A 15,898-nucleotide genomic window follows, 5' to 3' on the forward strand; every position below is an offset into this window, starting at 1 on the left:
GTAGAAAAACCTATAAGAAGGAACATGAGAAATGGCTGATGTTATTTTTAAATTCTAAGGCAGTGACTCTCAAAGTGTGGAATGCTTTGTGTCATGAGGCCACTCTGTAAGTGTGACCATGAGGGCAAAAATATTTCAAAATAATCCTAGGACACCGTTTGTCTCTTCCACTGTGCTTACATTTGCCTGTTGAAAATTACATTGCAAAAGCAATGGTGGGTAAAACTGTTGATACCTTAGCATGAACTACAGCAGGGGTACCACACTGACTAACAGTGACTCAATCAGAACAGGCAAAAATTACAAGAAAAACCAGTTTCACTCAAGAATGTCCTCAATGAAGCAGTAAGAATTTTTAATCTTATTAGATCTCAACCCTTCAGTACATCTTTTTTATATTATGTATGATACAATGGGAAGTAAACATAAGTGCTTCTGCAGCTTAACAAAGTATACTGGTTTTCATGAGGAAACGTACATAAGTATTTGAATTGCAAATGTATGCTTTTTTCATGGAACACTATTTTTTCTTGAAAAAAAAACTGACAGCAAACTACAGTGTTCATAGTTGGGCATTTGGCAAGCATTTTTGCAAAAAAATGGATGGAGGGAATCTGTCACTTCAAGGAAAACAATAAACCAGCTTGATAAATTTCAATATTTTCAAGCTAAAATTAGAATTTTGAAAAATTTGCATTTGCTACCATGAGCTTGGCCTCTTCTCAGTACTCAAAGACTTTTCCGGTGAGATTGGTGGAGATATTAATGAAAATGATATTTTGATATTATATAATACAATGAGTCAACATTTGGAAGACCTACATAATTCAGTGAACCATTGTTTGCCAAATGACCAATACATGATATTATGCATCTATTCAAAATAAAAAATAGACCAGTGACTATTAATATAACAGAGTATGAAAGTTCATTGATTTGGCCTAAAATGACACATTGCAGCTAACTTCTTAAAAAAATACCATTTGTCAAATTTTCATAAAGTAGCAAAGAATGATATCCTCAATTATCTGAAAAAGCTATGAAAATACTCTCCCCTTTCCATTTACGTATCTCCATGAGGCTATTTTTTCTTCATATACTTCAAAATAATATATCACAACAGATATAATGCAGAAGCAGATATGAGAATCTAGTTATCTTCTATTAATTCAGGTATTTAAAACACTTGCAGATACGTAAAACAATGCCACTCTTCTCACTTTTTTTTTAGAAAACCAAATTATTTTTTATGAAAATATATTACTTATGTTAACATGTAATGGGTTTTTAAATTTAAATTAATAACTAATTATCTAAGACTTTCTTAGTTTTAATGTCTACTATAAAATGTAGGTAGATATAACCCAAATAAACAAAATCTGTGTGATCCTCAATAATTTTTCATTTTTATTTATTTTTATTTATTTATTTATTTATTCATTTTGAGACAGAGTCTTGCACTGTCGCCCAGGCTGGAGTGCAGTGGTACCATCATGGCATACTACAGTCTCCACCCACTGTGCTCAAGTGATCCTCCCACCTCAGCCTCCCAAGTAGCTGAGACTACAGGCACGCACCACCATGGCTGGCTAATTTTTTTATTTTTTTGTAGAAACAGGTGTTTTTCTGTGTTCCTCAGGCTGCTCAACAATTTCTATGATTCAAAAGAGCCCTATGACCAAAACTTTTGAGAACTGCTGTAGTTAAATGTGTTTGTTCTAAGCCAGCAGTCATTGTGACATCAGCAGCAAGTCAATGATTACCATATGAAGGATTCCATGCAGTTGACTATTATTTCACAGAGCTCTCTGGTTGGGCTGCTCTGTAAGAAGCTAATCACCTAAGAGTGTCTATTGCTGTGGCTGATGATTTCCAGAGCGTTCTAAGATGTTATCAGGAAAGGCATCCCACAAACAGTAAGAGAAGGACCATTTCATTTGTACATTATTTCTTCCTGTGATTCTATGTTTTCCAACACCTTGCCTCTTGTTTCACCATGAAAGATGTACACGCTTCACACCAAAAGGGTAAAAGCTGCTGCTAGGCAGATGTGGACTTCAAATCTCTCCAAGGTCAGACAGTCTCTTAAAAATGTTTACCACAAATGTAAGATTCGGCACCAAGATTCAACTGGATATCCCACTGTGACATCTGATGATTGTAATCAAGATGATGTTAGTTATCACGGAAAAATGAATCTTCCAGTAGTGCTCCAAGATGTTAAAACTGCTCAAGTTGAACTTTTCAGCCAAATGACTGACATTGTCCAGAAGATACCAAAAGTCCAGGAAAAGACTGACTTGTATCAAAAACAGATGGAGGTCCTGGAAACCAGAATGAATGTTAATGAAGACAAACAATGCACAACGACTAAAGATATCCTCTCTATGAAAGAAGACATCAAGGCATTAAAGAAGAAGGTGACAGAACTGGAAAATCAGAATTCCTGCTCCACGATACATTGTCTAGAGATTCTGGAGGGAGAAAGGGGTAAAGAAATCACAGAACTGCTTTACAAACTCATACAACCAGCAACTCTGAAGAACACTTTGGCCTCTACAGACATGGAAATCTCTTCAGCAGAACCAGAGAAAGTGCCCAGTTATCCAAAGTCCACTGACCATCTTGAGAAGAAAACAATTTCTCCCCAAATGAAAACTCTGAAGAAACGTAACCATCAAAATGCATCAAGGAGCTTTGAAAAAGCAAAGCCAAATATTTACATTTACCCAGACTTCAGTACATGGATCAAGCTAACTTTTGTTCATGGAGGAAAATGGACATTTTTCCTCAGTGCTACCAAGTTAGAAGAATTCATCCAGTGGCTTCTTTCTAGGCCAACCATTCTTCCTGAGGAACCCCAGGTCATAACCCAGAGATACTGTCCATTCACTGGGCCCATTTTGAGCTTGACCACAATCTGTCTCTCCATCTTCAACAATATTTACGGCTTTATTTGTTCCTTAAAAGAAGAAGTAACTCGACTATAGAGTTATGTTCTGCTTTGCTTGGCACAAAATAAATGTAACCTGGAGGCTCCAAGTATTCACACATTGGTGTGGTGGCTGTGAATTCTTCGGTAGTTTGCTCACTCTGGGCCCACTGTCTGCAGAGTTTCTCTATATCTACAGTAAGTTAAGGCACATGATCTAATTGAACTGTCGCAATTCGTTTTCTCTCAATGTTCTTGTTTTCTCAAAGGCAATTCATGAGGACTCATCCTGGGTCCATTTTCATAGATAATTGGAAACAAAGAATGAAGGAGCCCAGGGCAATGTGTAGTATGTTTGGTGGCCTCCATGTCAGTTTTCTATACACTTTGTCCTCGTGGCCTTTGTGGATACAGTTTGTGATACCAGAAACATACTCTACTGACAAGACTTCATTTTATTTGTTATTTATTTTTGAAATGGAGTCTCACTCTGTCACCCAGCTGGAGTGTAGTGGTGCAGTCTCGGGTCACTGCAACCTCCGCCTCCCGGGTTCAAGTGATTCTCCTACCTCAGCCTCCCGAGTAGCTGGAATTACAGGTGCACGCTACCACACCCAGCTAATTTTTGTATTTTTAGTAGAGACAGAGTTTCACCATGTTGACCAGGCTGGTCTCAAACCCCTGGCCTCAAGTGAGCCACCCACTTCGACCTGCCAAAGAGCTGGGATTACAGGCATGAACCACCACGCCCGGTCAGACTTTAGGTAGTATAGAGTGAAAAGGATACCCATTGTCAAGGCTACTAAAGTTAGCAGTATAAAAATGAAAGGGATTGAAAGGCCAAGTTATTGCAAGGAACATATTCAAAATATTGGCTTTTTCTTTCAACTTCAGCTTCTTTTCTATCAAACAATTAGATAAGAGGAGAAAGACAATATGATACTGGGTAGTTTTTACATTTTCATGAAAGGAGAAAAATACCATGTCCTATAGGTTTGATGCAGGGGAAAGGGAAGATCTAAGAAGGGGTTTGTGAACCAAGTTAAATCTTACCACTATAATACCCTAAATTCTTATATGATAGGTTTTTGTTTGTTTGTTTGTTTAAAGCATATAGCCAAGAAGAGCTTCATTTTTAGATATAACAGGTGGTTGTCATTGTAATTTCTGAATATCATGCAGAATAACTGAAAAACAATGTTTCCTTCACCACTTAACTCAGTGAATGAATTCTACCTTCCTTTGCGGTCATATATTAAACCACAAATATTCCTGGCAAATGTACTACACTTAATTATTTGCAGTCAACACTTTGAAAGGGGGGTTTTGGTAGCTAGCTGAGAACAAATGAAAGAGGACAAAGGACCTAAAGGTGGGCACAGCAAAACTTAAGACACAACTTTGTCTGATGCCAATCTGGGAGTAATTATATACCACATTATTTTTTCATTGACAAATATATTCTATTTGATCCTTCTTTATAAATTTATAGATATGTACATAATAACTTTTAGAATATGTCAAAATGCAGGGAATCAACCTAAATGCCCATCAATTACAGATTGGACAAAGAAAATACGGTACATATACACCATGGAATACTATAGACAGCCATAAAAATAGATGAGATCATGTCTTTTTCAGGAATGTGGCTGGAGCTGAAGGCCATTATCCTTAGCAAACTAATGCAGGAACAGAAAACCAACTACCACATGTTCTCACAAGTGGAAGCTAAAAGATGGGAGCTCATGGACACAAAGAAGGGAACAACAGATACTGGTGCCTACTTGAAAGTGAAGGTTGGGAGGAGGGAGAGAAGCAGAAAAAAATAACTATTGAGTATTAGGCTTAGTACCTGGGTACTAACGACTTGAGTTTACCTATAAAACAAACCTGTGCATGTACCCCAAAACTAAAATAAAAGTTAAAAAAAAGAATAAAATATGTCAATATGCAACATACCTAATAAAAGCAAAGGTATTTATTAAATGAGTTTGTTTAAAAATGAGATAACTGTGCTTACAATGTATTGTTCTGTTAAAGGCACTAGCAATCTCTGTGTATTTACTTACCATCAGAGATGTCCGTAAGGAACAGCCAGCACTCTACTTCAGTACCTTAGGTGTGATGCTCACATTAGGACAATATCTAGGGAAGGCAGGCCATGACACAGGCAAATGACATCACAAATAACTTCTGGAAGAGAAAAAAGTGACCCAGCTGGTATAAGCCTGGGTCATCTGAGCCTCTGTATATCAGCACTGACTTTCATTTTTCCCCCTCACATGTCCCTTAGACAGCGCTTAATGTTTCTAGAGAGGCACGCAGTTTACGCGCACACGCTTGAGGATCAAAAGACCAAAGTTCTCAACCTAAGTCCTAAATTTTACTCTTACAAATTATATTATTTAATTTCAACGAGGTTTTTCTGTCAGCTGTAAAAATATAATCATTATATGAACTTAGTAAATATTTTTTCAGTGTTCACTAATAATAAGGGATCGTGGAGGATACAAGAAAAGGTAGACATTCCATGTCCTGTAAATATAGAACATTAAATGGCATAAATAAAAAATGTACACAAAGAACTCTGAGACATGATAAATGGGGATGGGCAGCAAATAGCAATACTGCAAGTATTGCTGGTGTCAGAGGAGAAACAAGCTTGATGAGCCTTGCGGTAAGGAAGTAAAGTGAGGAGGAGGTGGAGAGGACAATGCAGCTGACAGAGGGAAAAACAGGAGCAGAGGGCGGGGGGATAGTAAGGAACGTGGGATGTGAAAGCCACCGGGCATTAGATAACATAAAGTACAGACAGGCTATTATTTCAACCCTTTTATGGATCTAATTTTTCTCTTCAGAGATTCCCACCATGTTCATTTCAACCTGTTTTCTTTACCTACATAAGAATATTAGAGGGGGAGAAAGTGACTCTACGTGATTTTCACAAGGTCTCACACTTTCCCTAGAGAGGATTCTGTTTGTCCTGTTAATGAATTGAGTTCCCTGTGAGCAAAGGGAGGATTTTACTTCTGAGTCAATTATTTATTGTCACCTAGACAAGATCTCACATGACTTGTTAAAATTATAAATCATCTTATAACTCAGCATGTGAGCAAATAACTTTTCCCCAGTCCTGGTTTGCAAGTTCACCTGCCTCTCACCAGCCCACCTCCATCCCTCCTGGCTTGGAGAAGTGGCGTTTCTCTAACCCACATTCCTCCACCAGTGCCTTGCAGAGTCTTCATCAATTATTCCCCCTTTCCCCTCCATCTTAATCACCACCTCTCAGTTCTTTGTACTCCGCTTACAAAAATACTCACCTGGTTCCCTTGTCCTTGTGTTCCCCTCGTCTCCTGCCAATTTCCCATCATCTTTTTGAATGAGAGGCCCACCCTCCCTGTCCTCACCTTCCCTCTCCTCTTCTCTCCATGGTTCATGGGAGCATGTCTTCCAGAACAGTGCTTTCTCATCTAGTTTTCTTCCCATCACTCTGGCAGAGCCTTCTCAGTTTTCTTAGATGATTCCTCTGCTACTAATCATTCTGTTAAAATATGGATACTTCATTTTCGTGATCCCAAATCAAAGAATTCCTAATCTAGCCTCTCCTGGGACGTCCTGAGTTTTGGTTCCAAATTACTATTTATCTTCTCCACTTTTATGTCTACAAAAAAAAAGTATATAAATATAATTAGACGAATGTCTATAATGTATATCAGTCAAACATGAAAGTCATTGTGCATTCACCAAAACATCTCAAATCATTGTTTTTGCTATTAAACACATCTATTGAGGAGGAAACACTCGGTGGTAAAAAGAGCAAAGACATTCAAAGAAGAACAGATTTTAGAATGATTATTTACTAAACATTTATATTATGTATCAGGCACTATGCTAGTTTGGTGTACAATTATGACCCTCATAACTATGTGATTTTGGCAAAGTCCTTAAACCTTGTATTCAGTTTTCTCAACTCCGAACTGAGAACAATTTATGTCATGAGACTCTTGTGTTAATGAAATGAAATCATGTGTATAATCTGCCAAGAATAATGCCTGATTTCGTAGGTGCTTAGCATATGGTGGTCATTTCCTTCCCTCCATAGGCTAAATGTCAATGGAGGGCATGAAGATGAACAGGACATGGGCCCTGCCTCAAGCAGCTCACATTCAGGACTCTGCCTCCTTTCATCAGCCATAAAGGACTCCAGACAAATAGGGAACAAAGTGACAGGCTAAATACAAATGCTTCAAACCAAATCTTGACTCCCTCATCCAAAGACAGTGTGATAAGAATAAGACGGGGTGTGAAGCTCTCCTCCTGGTCTGGGCACTCAACCAATATTCCATCATCTACAACAGTCGTTTGCCAACCTTTAATTGCACGCTGTATAAATAAGCAACAAAGAAAAGGATCTGGAGGGAAGGGAGGCTGAGTTAGGATAAATAATTTAGTTCAGTGTGTAATACTTGCTTGCATAGACACAGACACTAACAGCATTCTGTTCATTCAAAAACAATATTCACCAACATGTATTGAAATTTGACTCTATACCAGGAAGTAGCTGAGCTAGGTGTGAACAAACAGAGATGCAAAGACATCAGTCCTGTCCTGAAAGAACATACTTTCAAATGGTGTTATTTCCAGTTGCCAATTATTTTGGTCTGTTGCTTAGATTTGGATTAGAAAACCACACACTTCATTTAAAACTTAATTTAGCTTTTTTGTGGGACACAAATCAAGTCCCATTTAGAAAAAGACATTGCTTTCCTAAAAGTAATGTTTTAAGTTTAATTCATCAAGACAGAAAAATATGGTTTTTTTCTAAATGCTTCTACACACCTTCAAAATGTAGACTGTCACTAACATATCAGTGGATTATGCTCTGAAACTTTATTTGTAAATCCTTTAAAACTCAGAATGCACACTACAAAGAAATAGTATTAAAGTTGGATTTTTTGACCAACCTGTAAAAGCTGACTGAACTACAATGTAGCTGAGATAATGGCATTAATAAAACTCTAAAGCCAAGTTTTCGTATATTCCCATGCTAAAGTGTATTCAGGAAAATAACTGCAATAGTGGTAGTCCTGACAGCTGGACCAGCGCCCCCACGCTCCTTATTCTCTCTTCTATCTGATAGTGGAGTGAAAATTTCATAGATTGACGGCCCTAGTGGAGGACACCACGGAGAACAGGGAACAAAGAACAGCAACTAAGTGGGGGCCAAGACAGGTGCTCCACGGATGGGAAGCCAAGGTGGAAATTCTTGGGTGAGGAAAGAGACAAAGGCTCCATGTGGCTGCTGAGAATCTAGTCCAGGGAATAAGGACTGAAGTGGGGCCAACATCATTTTTTACAGTGATGAGGGACTGAAGGCTGCGTACAAGGGAGATAATTGAAGCATGTAAAGCATAATTTTTGGCACATAGTCAGGCTCAATAAATGGTGATAATGATACTGGAGATGATGGAATAGAGGCAAAAACTGTGGGTTTTGCTTCTTCATTTGTTTTTTGGAATACAACCTATTTGGAGGCTAATTTTATTTGTCAGGAACATGAAACTCCAATGTCAGTGGCAGATGGAGTTACTGGAGCAGGGCGATGGTTGTGCAGATGGGACATGTAGGTAAAGGAATGTTGCACTAGTGGGGCTCTTGGGACAAAGATAGGATATGTGAGCTTGTCCTCTCATCTTTCTCCTTTTCCATGCCATTCTTTTCACCTAAAGCTTGAGATGCAAGGATGTGGGGTTTGGGGAGACACATCCTAGACAGAGGCAGAGGTGGGGTGGGGGAAGAACAAGAAGAAGAAAAATGCTTCAATAGGATTAAGAAACAACTGATGTTCTAGTGCAGCCCACTCCTCCCATGCAGAGCAAAGGTACTACACCATGCGTTCCGAAAATGCTAAAAAAGGCAAAAAAAGGCAGTGCTTCCTTAGGTAATTTAATGATATGACCATCCTTTTTCTACCCTTAGTTACATGTTAGCCCTAAGCAATCTGCACAAGCTTCCAGGAATGACTCTCAACAGGACTCTTCCAATCTTTGTTTTTGTCAAAGATTCCACCAATTTTTTTCCCACCTATTTTTAGATCCTACCTTTCTCTCCCACTCTCATCTGCTGTCATAGGAAAAGAATGCATGAAAATGTGGCCAGGTGATCATCTGATTCTGAAGATTTATTCCTAACGTCAGTTGTTTCAGAAGGGGTGTTCTCATCGGCCAATCTCCTGATGAAAGGTGTGACATGCCTTTCAGATTATCAGAAAATCTAAATTTGGATAGTGCTGTCATTTATAGTGACCCTTAGTCAACTTACATTTACCAAATATAAAGATAATAATTGCTTGATGTACAGGCTGTAATTGGATCACAGCCATCAGTGACATGACTATTTGTTGTTATAGCAATATTAATGAAATTATGCCTACGGCAGCCTAATTAGAAAAGCACCATCACGACCCAGCTGGCATTTTCAATATGTTATCTAAGAGGTATGATCAGAAGACAAATCAGAGCTGACTTAACGAAGTTTCTGATCAGAGGCTGCTCTGAAGACAATGAGCTATTGAAGGAGACAAAGAGGAACTCATGACTTGCAAATTTATGCAGGCTGTTACAGAACAACAAAACACAACAGAGTTTGCAAGATTCGATCTTGTTGAGAGTGGTAGCAATAGAAATTTTCTTCCTTCTCAACAGCAGGATCCCAAATTCATAAAAATTTAACTACGAAAATAAGCTTAAAGATTACTTGGTTCAGTGATATTCAAGTGGGGGTACCCCCAAGGGTCTTTTAAAAATCTCCCAGCAGACATTTGCAAAGTAATCCCTCCCAATACCATGATACACCTATGGGTTGAGGGACACGACGTTGTCTGTACCCCATTTAAGAATCATGACAATAGGACCAGCATAATGTAGGGACTAAGAAGAAGCACCTAGATATTGGACAGGCCAGAATTCATGAGGGCTGTTACTCACTAGATGTGTGACCTTGCTGAATTTCTTAAATCCTCTGAGTTGATTTCTTATCTCTGAATTGGAGATAATAGAATATAAAGTAAAATTATGTGCTACAGAAAAACAAATGAGGAAAAACACTTAGCTCATCATCTGGCACATAGTAGGTACTCAATTAATGTTTCATATAACTCTACCACTACTACTACTATTACTACTACTACTGAACAGGCTGGGCAGCTGCTGTCCAGTATGTTGAGGCAGAAAAAAGACTGAGGACCAGAAAACTGGTCCAACCTACTGAGGAGGAACCTGAGATCCAGAGGCAGAAGTGACTTGCCTAAAGTTACCCAGCTTATAGGAGTGTGAACCAGATTCCAGGGCTACAGATGGTGGGTGTTGTGATTTTTAGACCATACTGAATCTGACAACTTAAGTAATAATCAGTGAAAATAACCAGGGAAATGCAGTGGCCTAGCAGTCAAAGACAAATTTAGCTGTGCTTCTCTCCCTCTGTGCAGTCTCCCTGATGTTTTATAAAGTATCAAAGTGCATTGATTGAGGATAAGAAATCTGCTATTACTGCAATTCAACCAAACCCCTTTGCTCAGATCATACAGTGCATGTTCCATTACCTTTGAGACTTTGACTTTTCTCACTCCATAATTTGTCAGGCTGGTCTTCTATTATTGATCATTTGATCAGGGATGAGGTGTGAATATTATATGGCAATGTATGTATGTACACACATATGTAGATTTAGATATATGCATACATATATGTATATGTGGTATCAAATGTGTGTGTATTATACACACACATCCCAGAGATTTATAATCTTTGATCAATTTTTTCAACCTATTGTCAGTGCTATTGTTCTAGTTACTATAGCTACAGATGAAAAAAACAATAGTGATAATAAGCACCCACACACACATACTTGTAATAGAAGACTCAGATGGTCCCTGTAAATGTTAATGTACTTTTAGAAAGTTGAAGAGCTGTGAATAATATAGTTTATATGAGTCTTAAAGGACAATGATAACTTACTGTGAAGCCTGTCATTCAAGGGAAGAGCAGAGTTTGACAGGAAACATGTATTAATACACTTAATGTAAAACCTAAAACCTAGAGAAGCACTCTCAGCCTGTCTTCCCTTCCTTCTTGCCATCTTCTTTAAAAACAAACAGGATTATTTCTCTTTTCCTATCTCTTTTCCTGGGTTTTTGATAAAGTGTTACTATTTCCACCAGTGGACTTCTCCCTCTTTCTCTCTCTGTCTCTGTTTCTCCCTTCTTCCTCCTTCCACCTCAGTTTTTCTCAGGATGGTGCAGCAGCCCATGGGGTCACACATATAGTCACTTGCCAGCCAAGGTCACTTTCCCCCACTCAGTTTCAGTGTTTACCTTTCCTATTCTTCCTGATTCTACTTCCTGTTATCCCTGCTTCCTGCTCCAACTTCCTCCCGTGGTTTCTTACAGCTACATCCATTTCCCAAATACCCCTCCCTAGGTCCTGATTTCTGTGTCCAACTCAGGCCGGCAATCATGCTTCGCCTTCTGACTGTCCTCTTGGTATGGCGGCTTCAATGTACCCATCTGATCCTAGACTGTATCTCCATTCTGACTCATTCTTACTTTTTTCCCATAGAACCGATGGTAATACAGAATAAAATTTTACTGTAGAACTTATTTTGTGTAATAAAGACAATGGAATGTTCCTTGGTCTGAATTTCAAAAGCAAGTGAATAGAACAAGTTATAATTTAGCTAGGGAAGTAACTTTAGCTATAGTTGCTTTTACTTATTATTTTTCCTGTAGCTTCTCAATTGCAAAAAAAAAAAAAAAAAAAAAAAAAACAAAAAACTCCATCCTGAGAAAATACATGCAAAAAGATTTTAATCCAATTTTCTTATCTTTATTTGCTCTTATATTCTGGTCCCTTTGTAGTTTCAAGCAAATTAATTTGTTTTAATTTGTAAGAAGAGATAGGGGATATTTTTGGTTGTTTTTCAATTCACTGAAAATGGGTTTTAGAATAAGCATGTTTTGAAGGAACACTGAGTCTGTCACCTGCAACAATGAAATGTAAGAAAGTCAGGAATAGCATAAACAAATAATTAGACAAAAATTTCAGATTTTTGGAAATTACTGGATCTGAGATGAGACTGCTTCCCTAGCTCCCCTTATCTCTTGGTTTAAAACAAAAACTTCCTAGGTTTTGAACTTCCACAATTACGAAATCAATTTTACGTATTTATAACTTTGAGAATACTACATGACTACACAGTCTAAAGAAGACTGAAAAAATTGTAAAGATTCAATTCACTCTGACTCATCTAAATGAGGCGAAGAACTAGGTAGTCTCAAATTCATTTCTCTTTCACTTTATTAAAACAAACTCATCTTACAGACAAATGGAATTTTTAATCAGGAGTGAAATTTCCCCAGCCAAGTATTCTGGTCCCTTACTAACTGCAAGTGCAGAATATTTTGAAGGACAGGAAAGACATGCAGGGACATGATGCACAGGGCTGCTCCAGATCCCCTGCCTCAGCTTGTTCTGCAGTCCCTGCAGTGGGTGGGGGTCCCAGTTGGCAAAGCCCTGAAACGCATCTCCATCCCAAACTCCTCAATTCTATGTGTTTCTTTTAAACAGGCTTATTTCCAGGACATATATTGGGAAAGAACATGAAGAGGATACGTCCTCCTTCCCGTCTGAAAATTAACCATTTTAATCTGCCAAATCAGCCCCAACTCCATGAAATAAATCCCAAATTAAGCAAGGAAGCAATAGTTTCCCACTACTATCATCTTGGATTTATCTCCCCACGTTCTTTGTTAAAAATTAATATTATTTTGGCCAGGCACAGTGGCTCACGGCTGTAACCCCAGCACTTTGGGAGGCCGAGGCAGGTGGATGACTTGAATTCAGGAATTCGAGACCAGCCTGGCCAACATGGTGAAACCCCATCTCTATTAAAAATACAAAAATTAGCCAGGCATGGTGGCACACACCTGTAATCCCAGCTACTCGGGAGGCTGAGGCAGGAGAATTGCTTGAACCTGGGAGGTGGAGGTTGCAGTGAGCCCAGATCGCTCCATTGCATTCCAGCCTGGGTAACAGAGTGAGGCTCCATCTCAAAATAAATAAATAAATAAATAAATAAATAAATAAATAAATAAATAAATAAAATTATTTTAATGGACAAATCATAATTATATACACATGGGGTACAATATGGTGTTTTGATATATGTAGATGTGTCAGGGTTCTCCAGAGGGACAGAACCAATAGAACATATGCATATATAAAAGGGAGTTAATTAGAATTTGCTCACACGGTTACAAGGTGAAGTCCCTTGACAGGCCGTGTGCAAGCTGGGGAAAGAGAGAAAAGCTGGTAGTGGCTCAGTCCAAGTCTAAAAGCCTCAAAACTGGGGAAGCCGAGAGTGCAGGCTGCAGTCTGCAGCCCAAGGCCTGTGAGCCCCAGGGAAACCACTGGTGCAAGTCCCAGAGTCCAAAGGCTGAAGAACCTGGAGTCTGAGGTCCAAGGGTGGGAGGAGCAGAAGCAAGCATCCAGCACAGGAAGAAGAAAGAGAGCCAGAAGACTCAGCAAACAAACTTATCCCACCTTCTCCTGCCTACTTTGTGGGTGCCCACCCACACTGAATATTGGTCTTCATCTCCTTGTTCACCAACTCAAATGTCAGTCTCCTCTGGCAACACTCTCACAGACACACTCAGAAACAATACTTTACCAGACATCCAGGCATCCCTCAATTCAATCAAGTTGACACCTAACATTAGCCATCACAGTATACAACGTGGAATATTAAATTAAGCTAATTGACAGATCCACCACCTCGCCTGCTTATCATTTTTTTGTGGTGAGACATTTGAAATTTACTCTAAATTATTTTGAATCACATGTTCTCATGGTAGTTTTGTTTTTTATTTTTTGAAGAACTTACATGCTATTTTCCATAATGCCTGCCCTAATTTATCTTCCCACCCATAAGCTTCTCTTTTCTCCCCATCCTTGCCAACAATTATCTTTTGTCTTTTTGACGATAGCCATTTTAACAGGTATAAGGTGATATCTCATTTAATTTTGCATTTCCCAGGTGGTTAGCAATGTTGAACAGTTTTTCATACACCTGTTTGCCATCTGCATGTCTTCTTTTGTGAAATGCCTACTCATGTCCTTTGCCAATTTTTTTTTTATTCAGGTTATCTGTTTTCTTGCTATTGAGTTGAGTTCCTCACATATTTTGGAAATTACCCTTTGTCAGATGTTCGGTTTGCAAGTATTTTCTCTCTTCCATAGGAATGGGAGACATCTTCACTCCATTGATTGTTTCCATTCTCAGCATTTTCTTAGATGATTCATTTATTCATTAATTAATGTAACAATAATTGAGAATCTACTATATACCAGGCACCACGCTAAGTTCTTGGTAATAGGTTGGTAAGTAACATAGATATGATTAACTATCCCGAGCTTCCTAGAGAATGGGGTAGAAGCCCGCAGAGCTTTTGTCTCCCTGCGAATTCTTCTTTTTGCTTTTGCAGATGCCACCTGATGTCTTCAACCTCTTTAGAGCTATTTTTATGGGGTGACTCTTGCCTCCTCTGCCTGGGCCCTGGTCATGGCTTGCCATCACCACTACCAAGTGGTTCAATGCTTTTCTCTCCTTGAGAACTACTGTCTCCCCCTGGGTATCCTGTGGCTCCCTATTGTTAAATGACACTGTTGCTTGGGCTACCTAAAGCTATTTCCAACCCTCCTCTATCATGATGCCTCCAACCACAGGGGCTATAGAGTCAGATATATACTCTCTTAGCTTCCTTTTACCCCCAGCCCAGATGTAAGCAGAGATTCACTGGAGGGAATTCAGGGGAAGCTTGCCTCTTTGATAAAAAGGGACACTTGCAACTGGTAAGCACTTCTAAGTTTCTTCTTCCTGCCTCAAAAGCAGAAGAAAGAGCTACAATTTCAGCACTTACATTGTGAGCATGAGGAGACAAGAGAAGCACAAAGATGCTCACCTTGACATCATTGAGCCACTGAAACGACACCAGCAACCTGTACTTCAGGACTTACTATGATGTGAGAAAAAAACCTCTGTTATTTAACTCCTATCATAAAACCCAATGTAGTTGGGTTTTTTGTTTCTTGCAGCCAAAAGCAAGTCTTACCAACATATTGCCATTGCCATGATCAGAGCCAAAAGTGCCTCTGCGTCTTAGGGCTTTAGTGAATCATTCTATTTTTGTGCTGCCCAGAACATGGGTGAGAAACTGACCTCACAGTCTTATTCAGTCCTGTTGAAGTCTACAAGCACTTCAGGATTCTTATGGTTATTTGGTGCCTATCAACTTTTATTTTGGTTGTTTGCTTTGAGTCCTAAGCCAAATTGCCTTGTGAAACTGGGTGTGAAAAGTGAGTGCAGCAGTGTGAGAGCAGCAGTATGTGTAAATACTACACCAGTACTACATACATGGCCACTTTGGCTCTCCCAATCCCCAGGCCAATGCAGTAACATATATGCCAACCCACTTCAAATAGGATTATGGCAACTTATCTACTGAATACTTGGTGAGTATTTGTGGAAGGCATCCACAAATACCCGCCTACATTTTAATTCCCAAGAATATGGACATTAGTTTCCAGTTCTGGAAGCACGTGTGCAAACAATCTCAGATCACTAAGATCATTCATTCTAGAGGAGAATCACATTTAAATGAATATATATATTCATTATATATGAATATATATTCATATATAATATATTCATTATATATGAATATATATTCGTATATATAATATATTCATTATATATGAATATATATTCATACATATAAAATATATTCATAATATGTATAAATATATTCATAAATACATATATATAAATATATATATATTTTTTGAGATGGAGTGTCTATCCCTTAGGCTGGAGTGCAGTGGTGCAATCTCAGCTCACTGCCACCTCCAC

The 15,898-nt window shown here is 38.7% G+C and overlaps 1 protein-coding gene and 1 long non-coding RNA gene across 4 annotated transcripts in view; one reads left to right on the forward strand and one right to left on the reverse strand.

The window, feature by feature from the left end:
• Positions 1-329: 329 nt before the first annotated feature.
• Positions 330-15,898, reverse strand: part of LOC109026153 (uncharacterized) — a 55,306-nt gene continuing 39,737 nt past the window's right edge. For 2 of the 3 annotated variants that reach the window (XR_010132895.1, XR_002005096.3), the window contains exons 2-4: positions 6,343-6,596; positions 5,005-5,128; positions 330-2,324 (exon numbers count right to left, since the gene is read on the reverse strand). This is a non-coding gene — a long non-coding RNA (uncharacterized lncRNA). Of the gene's footprint in view, positions 2,325-5,004; positions 5,129-6,342; positions 6,597-12,917; positions 13,017-15,898 lie in introns of those variants that run through there. The other variant, XR_010132896.1, reaches the window with a different exon arrangement.
• On the forward strand, positions 1,789-3,053 carry CCDC54 (coiled-coil domain containing 54). Its single transcript, XM_055383527.2, has 2 exons — positions 1,789-1,916; positions 2,004-3,053. Exon 2 carries the CDS (start codon positions 2,004-2,006, stop codon positions 2,988-2,990), a length of 987 nt encoding a protein of 328 aa, XP_055239502.1. The 5' UTR covers positions 1,789-1,916; the 3' UTR covers positions 2,991-3,053.

Source organism: Gorilla gorilla, chromosome 2 (assembly GCF_029281585.2).
Source record: "Gorilla gorilla gorilla isolate KB3781 chromosome 2, NHGRI_mGorGor1-v2.1_pri, whole genome shotgun sequence".
Taxonomy (NCBI): domain Eukaryota; kingdom Metazoa; phylum Chordata; class Mammalia; order Primates; family Hominidae; genus Gorilla; species Gorilla gorilla.

Excerpts from the sequence above, each read along its gene's own strand:
- CCDC54 (XM_055383527.2), top strand. The coding sequence starts at position 2,004 with ATGTACACGCTTCACACCAAAAGGGTAAAAGCTGCTGCTAGGCAGATG.